This window comes from Penaeus chinensis, chromosome 11, assembly GCF_019202785.1.
Source record: "Penaeus chinensis breed Huanghai No. 1 chromosome 11, ASM1920278v2, whole genome shotgun sequence".
Taxonomy (NCBI): Eukaryota; Metazoa; Arthropoda; class Malacostraca; order Decapoda; family Penaeidae; genus Penaeus; species Penaeus chinensis.
In genome coordinates this window covers 11,166,951-11,179,450 of record NC_061829.1, presented here as the reverse complement: position 1 = coordinate 11,179,450, position 12,500 = coordinate 11,166,951, and the positions used below count along the sequence as shown (strand labels likewise).

At 45.9% G+C, this 12,500-nt stretch overlaps 1 protein-coding gene across 1 annotated transcript in view; it reads left to right on the top strand.

Annotated features, from left to right (window-relative positions):
* The window catches only part of LOC125030498, a 54,764-nt gene that overhangs the window by 16,195 nt on the left and 26,069 nt on the right, over nucleotides 1–12,500 (top strand). The window contains exons 3-4 of the mRNA XM_047620548.1: nucleotides 4,552–4,615; nucleotides 9,976–10,147. Of these exons, the coding sequence (XP_047476504.1) occupies nucleotides 4,552–4,615; nucleotides 9,976–10,147 (236 nt within the window). The remainder of the gene's footprint in view (nucleotides 1–4,551; nucleotides 4,616–9,975; nucleotides 10,148–12,500) is intronic.

The following is a 12,500-nucleotide window of genomic DNA, read 5'->3' as shown; positions in this document are numbered from 1 at the left end:
TGATCCTTAAAAAAGGCCACGAAACAACATGTTGCTTTACCAAGAACTACAAGCAATGCATAAAGTGTGTAAATAGTGTATAAAGCAATCGAAGATTTGCAGAAATTACTTTGGTTGCGATAATAAAACACAAAAGCAGCAAGAAGGTACAGCCTCTCGCCGATTCATTTTCCAGTCTTGTTCTCTGCATGATCTATTCTGCAGGAAAGTGTTAAAAAAAGACCCGACAGGATTGGTTCTTTCTTTTTATTATTATTATTATTATTATTATTATTATTATTTAGTGGGGGGGGGGTGATTTTCCAGGAAGGGAGGAAGTTGAATGGGTAGGAATGGCCGAGCTCGGTTTATTGTCTCTTCATCATCATCGTTTTCTTCTTCTCCTTCTCCTTCTCCTTCTCCTTCTTTTCTTTCTCTGCCCTCCCCCCTTCTCTTTCTCCTCCTTCTCCTCCTCTTCCCATTTCTTTATAATTCCCTGTAGAATTCCTTCATATATTATTATTTATTATTTTTTCTTATTTTTTATTAATGTGGATGTTGACATTAATGTTGATATTAACATTGAAGTTGTTATTGTTTTTTAGTATTATTATTATCATCATCATCATCATCATTTTCCTTCTCATTATCATTACCATTGTTACTATTTGTACTGTTATCATCCATAATATTATCGTAACGTTCGGGGCAAGATAGACGCAGGTATTCGAAGCAGGGTCGCCGGCGGTTGCCAAGTACATTCCTTTGTCGATTTAGGAGGCTGATAAATGTGGATTTTGGTATCTGACCTTTTCATAAAATCTAATTTTTATTGCATCTTTATTTGTCTGTTGGTCCGTTTTATTGTATGTTTTTTTTATCCATTTTTATTGTCTTCCCTACATTTAATTGATATTTTCGTTTATTTGTTTATTTATTTTTGTTTTATGGTTTATTCCCGTGAAGACCAACAGTCAGGAATAGCTTATCATGGCGTTCATCAACCACGCTAGTTTGGATGTAATTGTTGCGTTTACTGAACCATCTCGTTACGTTAACGGCGAGCCGAAGCATGCCCATTGCTTTAACTAATTGGCAAGATGTATGGAATCATAATAACCCTCGTATAGATATCTCTAGTACGGATATTACTTTTAATTACGCCCGGCTCTTGATAACACGCCTTCCCATATCAACCCCCCCCCCCCCCCCCACGTAAAAATTCTGCGACGCTAGTTTCATAATGTAATTAACTCGTAATGTAATTAACTCCCAGAGACCCACGACGGTGGTTGTGATGCTGATGATGGTGTAAATGATGCTAATTATGAGGCAAATGATGATAATGATATTGTAAATGGTGTAAATTGTGATGCAAACGATGTAAATGATGCAAACGATGATGCTAATGATGATGCTAATGACGATGCCATATATGATACTAATGAGGTTACAAATGATGATGCTAATGATGATGCTAATGACGATGCTAATGATGATTGCTGTCCATGTGGACGCGGGAATGCTGAGTCGCTGACGTGAGGGAGACGAAGGCGGCGGCTCAGGAGACTCACGCGCGGACCACACAGGGCGCCGCGTCTTTCTGGGTAGGGGGGGGGTGTAGGTGGGGAGGGAAGGGTGGGAGGGGGGATAGGTGAGGAGGGAGAGAGGGGAAGGGGGGCGATGGGATTCGTTGGGCGTCAGGGATTCGTGAGTTTTTCGTGGAAGGTGCTTGTTGATTGTCTTTTTCTTTTGAATTTGTGTTATTTTTGTCCTTATTTTGTTTTAACTTTGTCCTTTTTTCTCTTCTTTCTTTCCCCTTATCGTTCTCACTTCTCTGCTTCTCCTTTTCGTGTTCTCAAAAGTACCCGTTTTCTCTGTCTTCATTCCCCTTTTCCCTATGTTTTTCATTTTCGTTTACGTCTGCCCTTTCTTCATTCTATCTCTTTTCTTCCTTTTTGTGCTGATGTTCCCCCTTCTTTTCGTTGTCCTCACTCTCCTCCTCCTCCTCCTCCTCCTCCCTCCTCCTTTTTCACCGTCTTCCTTTTTTTTTCTCATAATCATTATCTTCCATCTCCTCCTCTTCCTCTTCTGAAAAAACAAGCTACTTGTACAAATTCTTTTCCCTTTTACTCTGTTAGCGTCCAGTGGCAGTGTTCACGATGCCAGATAATATCCAAGCCTGGCATTGGTACCTTAGTAAGCCTTAATAAGCGTTTATAAGACGCTAGGAAGACTCAAGAACATCCTTAAGAAGACCCCTAATAGGACCCCCACTAACTAGCGATAAGACTGGCTTCGAAGCGACCTCACAATGCCACGCAGACAAAATCTATTAGCAGAACAATTGCGCAAGAGGGAGACTGTCAGACGTAATGATGTTATCCCCGGCTGTCAGGTCATCATGTGCTGTGCTGAGGGGCGTGTGGGTGAAGAGAGAGAGAGAGAGAGATGAGGGTCGGAGGCGGGTAAGGATGGACAGGAGGTTGGGGCTGAGGGAAGAGGGGTAAGGGTAGAGAGATCGTAGGGGATGAAAGGAAAGGAAGGGAAGGGGTAGGGGGTAGAGAGTAAATACGAAGTTGAGGAAAGGGAAGTGGTAAGGAGAGAGAGATAAGAGAAAGGGAAGTAGAAAGTAGGTAGAATATGATTTTGTTATTGAGAGTCGTCCCTTCGGCCACGAATGTTGCAAGAAGTTGTTTTTAAAGAGATGCGTCTATTTACTTATCAGTTAGTCGTGCGTGCAACAACAGAATGAACGTGGCCATTTCGTTTTCAAGAATAGCATGCTTGTGGTTTATAAGTCGAGGGCGCAGGAGAGGTGGGATGCTGGTCGCTTGACTGATCACAAGATAATGAACTCACCTCGCACCTTCTTCCGTCCCTCCTCTCGCCCTCACTCCACTCCTCTATCTCTTTCTACTTCCTTCCTGCACCCTTCCCCTCTCCCCTCCTCCTCTCCTCTACTCTCTTCCTCTCCCTCCTATCGCCCTCACTTTCCTTCTCCACTCTTCTCTACTTCCCTCCTCTACCTTTCCTCACTTCTCTCCTCCTCCACCTCCTCCGTAATACCCGTTTGGACTTGATATATGCCACATCATCTCCGAGTTCACGATTACCCGATTTTATTCCACACATGGGAAACCACAGCGTCCATACGTGAAGGAAGTTTGAAGACGTGATGGTATGTGTGTGTGTGTGTGTGTGTGTGTGTGTGTGTGTGTGTGTGTGTGTGTGTGTGTGTGTGTGTGTGTGTGTGTGTGTGTGTGTGTGTGTGTGTCTGCGTCTGTCTGTCTGTCTGTCTGTCTGTCTGTCTGTCTGTGAGAGAGAGAGAGAGATAGAGAGAGAGAGAGAGAGAGAGAGAGAGAGAGAGAGAGAGAGAGAGAGAGAGAGAGAGAGAGAGAGAGAGAGAGAGAGAGAATCAATAGCGTCAATCTCGCTACCTCCTCACGCTGATATTTCTACAAGTTCCTCAAGGTCATGGTTATGAAGCTCACTTTTCACTGGCCCGTGAAGATCACTCAGAATTTTGTTTTCTCTGAACTTCAGAGTATGTAGACTTTTTCTTTGTTAATGTAAGCTGAACATATGGAATATCATCATTATTACTATTTTTTTATTCTGTATTTCTTTACATTTTTTTTCTTATTTAAACTGAATGTTTAGACGGTGCATACAAGCAAGGTCACTGTAAGTACTTACATAGTGTGTATGTAGACCTATATTTACCTCCCATTCCTGTGGGATGTGAATGTGATGTACCGGCAAAATAATCCCGACATGGTTTACACACTTACTTATTTAGTTGTTATTTTTAGCGAGATTTCGGAGATTTAGGAGATGATGTGCCTCCAGCATCTGCGGAGGTCAAGGTTATAGCTAGAGTTTGAAGACGTGACGGCACGGGCTGTCCTGTATATATATATGTGTGTGTGTGTGTGTGTGTGTGTGTGTGTGTGTGTGTGTGTGTGTGTGTGTGTGTGTGTGTGTGTGTGTGTGTGTGTTTGAGAGAGAGACACAGAGAGAGAGAGAGACAGATAAAGATAAAGATAAAGATAAAGACAGAGGAAGAGCGCGAGCGCGCGCTTGTGTGCGCGTGTGCGTGCATGCGTGCGGTCGTGCTTGTGCGCGCTTGGGTTCGTTTTCTCTTTTTCTTTTTTCTCAATCGTCAGCCTTTGCGCAGAAGTTACTGTTGTTTAATTCTTTGAGAGTTGTAAGCTTGCTATTTTACAGGAATTCGAAAGAAAAGTTACCGTCTTCAGTTCCTTTTCAGATAAAATTTACGTTGTGCCTTTCCTTTTAAAGCGGACATTGTTGTATGGAGGATTTCTTGTCGCGGCATCCATATTTTTATTTGTCGGTCTGTCTGTCTGTGTGTTTGTATGTATTTAGGCATGTACATTTGTTTGTATGTATGTATGTATGTAATTATATAGGGCCTATGTATGTACATAGGTATTATTTATGCTTGTATGTAGTATGTATTTATGTATGTAATTAAATCCCTCTCTCTCTCTGTTTATACTGTCACTGATGTTTTTTCCTTTCTTTAATGAATTCTCCTTTTCTTTCCAGATTCGAGGCGACCTCCTCAGCTCCGAACACCAACACACTCTCCAGCAGCGATACGAAAAGGGGGGTAAGTACAGGAAGCGACGGAATTGGCATTGTTGCATGAGCTATGCAGATGAGCTTAGGAAACCTTTGCAATCCCCCAGTCCTTCGCAGTGTAATGTTTAGGAATCAACACTAGCTTTTTTTTATTTATTTCTTTTGATTTTTTTTCATGCGCGCAAATTCATTTTTATAAATCAAGAGAGAACGGGAGTGAGTTTCGGTTATTGTTATTTATTTATCATTACATAAATTTATTACACATCATTTATTATTATATCATTGATTAAGTATTTTTTTTTTCTTTTATCTCTATCATATCAATATTCTTTTTTCTGCTTCTTTCTTTCTGTTCTCATGATTTAATAACGTTTTTAAAAGAAGGTTACCCTCCGTTTGGCGAGAATTGTGCGTTAAATGGAACTAATGCTGGCCTGCTGCTTCGTGACAACTTTTCCTATGCGGTGTGGCGGCGGCGGTGGTGGCAGAGTTGACGGCGATGTTGGAAATCACGCTGGAAAACAACTGGTGGCCCGAAAATGGATGCTCGCCACGCGTGCCAACGCCTCGAAACCAGCTGTCCCATCTTGTATCTAAAAAGAAAAAAAAGAGATAAGACCGAAAGAGTAAGAGAGAGTAAGCGAGAGAGAGAGAGAGAGACAGAGTCATTAATTGTCTCGCCTCCCTCGAGGTTTTCAAGAACAGCTAAGTGTAACGTAATGAGTAGTCAGCTGCGAGAGAGTGAGTGCGAGTGCTGTGGTGTGTGTAGTCCAAGTGTGTGTTTTTTTTGCTTATATGTGCTTGCGGTTCAGTGCGTCTTGATTGATGAAGGAATACGGAGCAATGCGTCTGGGCATCCCTTGCTTGCATGCGAATGGGAAGGAGGGAGTGGGTAGAGGAGGGGAGAGGGGAGAGGGGAGAGGGGAGGGGGGTGGAGGGGGGAGAGGGGAGGGTGGAGGGGGGAGAGGGGAGGGTGGAGGGGGGAGAGGGGAGAGGGGAGAGGAGAGAGAGAGGAGGAGAGTGAGTGGGTGGGTGGATGAGTGGATGAGTGGGTGAGTGGGTGAGTGGATGAGTGGGTGAGTGGATGAGTGGGTGAGTGGATGAGTGGGTGAGTGGATGAGTGGGTGAGTGGATGAGTAGGTGAGTAGGTTAGTGGATGAATGGATGAGTGGGTGAGTGAGTGGATGAGTGGGTGAGTGAGTGGATGAGTGGATGAAGGGATGAGTGGGTGAGTGGGTGAGTGGATAAGTGGGTGAGTGGATGAGTGGGTGAGTGGATGAGTGGATGAATGGATGAGTGGGTGAGTGGATGAATGGGTGAGTGAGTGAGTGGGTGAGTGGATGAGTGGGTGAGTGGATGAGTGGGTGAGTGGATGAGTGGGTGAGTGGATGAGTGGGTGAGTGGATGAGTGGGTGAGTGGATGAGTGGGTGAGTGGATGAGTGGGTGAATGGATGAGTGGGTGAGAGGATGAGTGGGTGAGTGGATGAGTGGGTGAGTGGATGAGTGAATGAGTGAATGAGGGAATTGAGTGAGTGAAAATAAAAGAAAGCCAAGAGATTGATGAGATAAAAAAGAAAGAAAAACGAAGTAAACAGAATGGAGAAAACCAGGAAATGTCGTCATAAAGTTCTCATTCATTCGTTACAACCCATTGACTGATTTTTTGAGCGGCTGCGGGCACTTCGATTTCCGTTGACTGCTAAATATAAAGATGATGGTTAAAAATACATATCGGGTCCAAATTGGTTATTATTGGCTGGCAGACATATGCATTGCTCAAGAGAAAATTCTTTCTATGTGAGTGGCTGTGTCAATTAAGTTAAAATTATCATATCGACCGTTATACATGTGCACTTAAATATTCAATCGATTAAAAAAACGCGCACGTACACGCGCGCACACACACACACACACACACACACACACACACACACACACACACACACACACACACACACACACACACACACACACACACACAAGAAATAGGAAATTGCTTAGCACACTCATTTACAAGTTTTCAACAGGAGCAATTCACAAGCTTTTTATTTAATTATAAAACGCCTCATCCAGTTGGTTTCCAAATGACTGATATGCTGATTATTATAACTGTAGTTATTAAGTTGTTTTTAAGGCATCGGAACAGAATTCGTGCGATTCTCAAGTATGAAGTTAATAATATTAGCCTGTTTGTCCTTTTACTTTTCTTTTATTAGTGTTGAAGATGTGAAAGTATATAGTTAATGCAAAGGTTAGCAGTTGAAAAGATTGTCAGCCGTTTGATCAGTTAATGAGGAGAGAGAGAAAAAGAAATGATGTCGGTATTTTTTTTCTGTTTATTAAGTGTATGATTTGCATGCGGTTTTCTAACGGTTTTTTTTTTTTAAATGAAGCTAAATTTTCCTCATGTTTGTTAATTAGTGCTGCAGCCGAGTAAATTTCTATTTGAATTAAAATATTCGTTGAATGTTTATTTAGCGAAGTTCGTTATAAAATTGTATGTGAACTAATTAGTTATTCGTTAGTTATTTTTTATGTTTGTAATTTTGTGTAGGTGATGCAGGTTGACATTGCGTTAGTATTTTTTTCGCTAATGTCATCATCTTGTGAACAGCAACGAAATAATTGATTTCCTCTTAAGGCAACGAGTTCAACAAACCACACTTGTAAACTGGCTATGTTAATGTCGTCAAAGAAAACGTTATCTATCCCGCCACGAAAGTTTAAAAAAAAAGTGAAAATGGAGATTGTCACTTTAAGAGGCATAACTATTATAGATTTCATCAGTCACGCCAACGCTCTTTCTCTCGATCTCTCATGCCTTACCACACTAAGACGCACAGGAATGGTTGAAAGTGTGTTAATCTGTGATGGCCGAGGAGTATGAGCGTGAGTATGAGTGTGTGTGTGTGAGAGTGAGTGTGTGCATGAGTGTGTGTACGTGTTCGTGTTCGTGTTCGTGTTCGTGTTCGTGTGTGTGTGTGGGGGGGGGGGTATGTTGGGACATAGTACATAAAAATAAAAGAAAACTAAGATTTCGCATAAAAAATTATAATATAAATAGAAAAAGGGAAAGAAAAAAAGGAAGAAAACGAACATAAGAGACCGTAAAAAAAAAAAAAAAAATTCCCCCTCGTGTTATGTCTTTCCTTTTCTCCGCCATTTTCACGGACCATTTGCCTTTGTTTGACCAAACAATAAAGACTTACAAGAATACAAGACTCACATCTTAATAGAATTCCTTTCTATTTCCATTTACCGCGCGGTCATTAGGAGGGGGGGGGGAGGGAAGGGAAGGGGCAGAGGAATGGAGGGGAGGGGGTAGAGGAAAAGAACGAGAGGGGGAGGGGGAAGGAAGGAGAGGAGGGGGGGAGGACGAGAGGGGGAGGGGGAAGGGAAGGAGAGGGTTTGGGAAGAGACACAAACCCTCCCCCTCCCCCCCCCCCTTCTCTCTTGGTCTTCACACTTCATTCCTCTTTTTGCCCTCCTCCTGATCTCTTCCCCTCCTCCCCCTCTTCTCCATGCACTCCTATACCCATGCCCAATACCCCCAAGGCCTTCCACTTCCCCATACCCCATCAGCCCATGCCCTCATTTTCTCCTCGTTCATCCATGTATTACCATCCCTCATTCCCATCCTCATTCCACGCATGATCTCTCACCCATCCCTCCCTCACCTCCATTCCCTATCCTCATCCCTTCTGTGTCCTCCCCCCCCCATCCTCTTCCCTTCCACCCACCCTCACCCCCATTACCCATTCTCATCCTACCCACCCATGCCTACCCCCATTCCTCATCTCCCACTTTCACCCACCCTCATTCCAACTACCCATCCCCTCACTTTCCCCCCCATCCACCTATCCACCCATCCCCCACTCTCACCCACCTACATCCACCCCCATTCCACCTATGGCCTCCGGCCCCCCATGACTCAAGAAGTACCACGACCTTCCCGCCGGTAGGTCAGCCGAAAGGAAAAGGTTGGTGGTACCTTTTCATTTCCCTCGCCAACCATTCATCCTCAAGGTCGGACTTTTCCTTCCCTTCCCTTCCCTCTCTCCTTCTCTTTCTCTTTCTCTCCTTGTCTCTTCCTTTCTTCCCTTCCTCCTTTTTATCTCTTCCCTTCCTCCCTTTTTTCTGTCTCATTTTCGCTTTTCTTTCTCTTCTCTCCTCCTTGTCTCTTCCCTTCCTCCCTTCTTCCTCTCTCCTCTCTTCTTCCGCATCCCTTGCCCCTCCCCCCTTTTCCCCTCTTTCCCGCATAGACCAAAAGACGCTCACATACACCCGCACCTCCCCCTACCATGCACACACCAGAGAGAGAGAAAGAGAAAAGATTGAGGGTGGTATCGCGAGAGTGAATAAGAGAGAGAGAGAGGGAGAGGGAGAGGGAGAGGGAGAGGGAGAGGGAGAGGGAGAGGGAGAGGGAGAGGGAGAGGGAGAGGGAGAGGGAGAGAGAGAGAGGAAATAGGAACCCCCCCTTCCCTCCAATTATGAGATTTTTTACGGAGAAGTCATGAACGGCAAATATTTCCTCGAACGGGAAGGCGAAGAGAGAAAGGACTAAGGGGGACGTCACAGGTTGAAGACAACAGGTTTAGGTGTTTCACTGCATATGGTTTCAGTCTGGCGAATTCTGTCATGTTTTCAAGGTTGATGTAATTGAAAGGTTGTCGTACTTCATATCAATAAAGGAATTAATAAAAGCATAGATAAATAATTTATATATACACGCACAGATGTATACACTGTATGTATATTGTGTGGACTTTGATTTATTCACAAGTTGCAAATATATGTAGTCAAATGTTGGAGAGTTACGTATTCTGTTATGCAGTATTTGTTCCTATTTTCCCCTCAACAACGAATGTGCGTATGCTCTTAATTGTCTTGCCCCCCCCCCTTCCCTTCCTACCCCCACATCCACACACCTCCGGACACAGCGATGTAAGTCACGACCGGACTGCGCAAGGGGCCTGAGTGGGTCGCAGGTGAGAGGGATCGGGACCTAAGATAACCCAGGTCACGGAGAGGCGCACTCAGCCCGGCCGGCGGCATCTGCGGCTGGGAGAGTGAGCAACTCGTAGGTAGTTCCGCGTGTGGCTTTGTGTTGGCGCGACCCAGCCCCTAAGTCGGCGCTGTGTGTGGCATCTTTCCGCGTGCTTGTCTTTTAGTTTTAGTTTTAGAGAGATAGAAAAAAAAAAATATATCCCCGCGCTGTCACTTTCGGAAACTTGATCCCCTCCCCTCTCCTCTCCTCTTCCCCTCTCCCTCCCTCCCGGCCTTTCTCTTTCTACCCCCTTTGCTGCTGGTTCCTATCCTCCCCTCCCCTCCCCCTTCTGAATTGCAGGAAGATGTTGACTAACCCCTTTCCCGGTGCCTTGCAGGGTGGAGGACGCCGGGCAGGAGGCTCGTGGGTGAAGAGCCCAGGAGTGCGGCGCCCCGAGGTATCCCAGGTGACGCTACAGGGATGGCTGTACAAGCAGGGCGCCGACGGCCTGCACCTCTGGAAGAAGAGGTGGTTCGTCCTCTCCGAGTACTGCCTGTACTATTACAAAGGTAAGATCCCTAGAAGAGGAAGATGTTTAGTATTTTTTTAGGGATTCCCTTTCCATCATGTTTTTAAGTAAGGTTAGAGATTAATGAGGCAATTATCATCGTTTCCTCGTGCCTTTGTTCGGCATCATCCCCACTCGGGCTTGATCACAAGACGAGCCGGGCATGGGGGCCGAGGAAACGTCCCATTGTGAAGTCCTTATGTAAGACGACCCTCGATGGGGGCTGGCGACACATCCCACCGATCCGCGTCCTTCTGTGTCGTCCTGACGTTCTCTCGTGCCGGAAGGAAGTCGTGGGGGCAAAGTACGTAGCTGACGTCATTATGAGCCGTGCTGTCTTCATACTTCATCTGTCGCGAAAATATGATGGATGTGCGGCGTGCATATCAACCCCACAATGTGCGCGGCGGTGCGTAATGCATTTTTTTTGTCCGTGGCGTTCGAAACGTTTGAAGACCAACCGTATGTTTTTTTCAGGATCAGAAGTAACTTGTCTGATAATCAGTAGACAATTTGTTTTAGCGATTCAGAAATTGGTGATAAATAAAAAGCTTTAGAGGTTTCATTTTCATATTAGGATAATGAAATAATACATTGAAGCCACACTGGCCCGATTCGAACTAGTTGAGGCGGGGCCGACGCGGGTCTGCGAATAAAAGCCATTGGCCAGAGGGACCATAGAAATCGAAATTCTATCACCAGGTATTTGGCGCATCATTACGTACATTTCCACGGGAAATATTCGACGCTCACTTCAAATTACGGCCGTTTCATTTCAAATGCCCCAGATCATACACGCCTCACTTAAACGACCCGTTGATGAGGTCTAATTAGGGTAAAAGTCGGCAATTACTTTTGAATCCAGTAATTGTCGTATGGTCGCCATAATTACTCAGCGACGGACGTACAAAAACGCAAATATTTCCACAAAGGCGAACTGGAATCGCTCCGCCCATCTTTGTTGTGGCGACTCGTTCGTTGTCTTCGAAACGGCTTCGACTTCGGCTTAAATATTTGGCGTAGGTGATCTCAGGAATGTTGTACAGAGGAAAGGCGTGTACAAGGGCACGTACGCATTTGAATGAACGTGAGTGTTTACATTTGCGGGCATGTACTCGCCTGTTTTGATTGTTTCGTTTCTTCTCGTCTGTTTTCTTCCCCATTCTTTTTTCTTCGGTTTTCTTTGTCCTTTTTTTCTATTATTTTTTGCCTCTGCCCTGGTCCTTGTTCCTTCTCAACTTTTGTTTGTTTGTCTGCCTCTTTCATTTTATTCTTCTCCTCCCTCTCGAGTCTCACCTTATAACTCCCTACCTCCGTCCCTTCCCTTCCCTTCCCTTCCCTTCCCTTCCCTTCCCTTCCCTCCCCTTCCCTCCCCTTCCCTCCCCTTCCCTCCCCTTCCCTCCCCTTCCCTTTCCTTCCCTCCTCCCTTCCTACCTCCCTTCTCACCTTCCCTCCCTTCCTGCCTCCCACCATCCGTTCCAGATCCCTCCTTACCCAACTTCCCTCCCTCCCTGCCCACCTTCCCTCCCTCCCTACCCACCTTCCTTCCCTCCCTACCCACCTTCCTTCCCTCCCTACCCACCTTCCTTCCCTCCCTACCTACCCACCTTCCTTCCCTTCCTCCCTACCCACCTTCCTTCCCTTCCTCCCTACCCACCTTCCTTACCTTCCTCCCTACCCACCTTCCTTCCCTTCCTCCCTACCCACCTTCCTTCCCTTCCTCCCTACCCACCTTCCTTCCCTTCCTCCCTACCCACCTTCCTTCCCTTCCTCCCTACCCACCTTCCTTCCCTTCCTCCCTACCCACCTTCCTTCCCTTCCTCCCTACCCACCTCCCCCCCCCCCCAATAAGGCAAGAAGTCCAGTACGGATAACCTGCCGATGTGTCACCTGATGTAATGTGATCTCCCGTCCGCCCGCCCTGGCTAACGTGCCGCCGTGTCCTCGCTATCCCGCCCCCCTCCCCTTCTTACACGAGGTGGATTTACTTCACCTGTCTCTCTCTCTCTCTCTCTCTCTCTCTCTCTCTCTCTCTCTCTCTCTCTCTCTCTCTCTCTCTCTCTCTCTCTCTCTCTCTCTCTCTCCCCCTCCCTCCCACCCTCCCTCCCTCCCTCCCTCCCTCCCTCCCTCCCTCCCTCCCTCCCTCCCTCCCTCTCCCTTTCTCACTTTCCTTCCCTTCCCCTCCTTCCCACCCTCCCCTTCCTTCCCTTCCTCCCCCTGCCCCCTTCCCTGCCAATCTCTCTATTTCCTTCCCCCTCCCCTTTTACTTGCCTATCTCCCTATCTCCCTCCTAATGCGTTTTTAGACTGGAGCCGATTCCGTTCCGGAGATTGGAGAGCGCCACTCGGAACGGC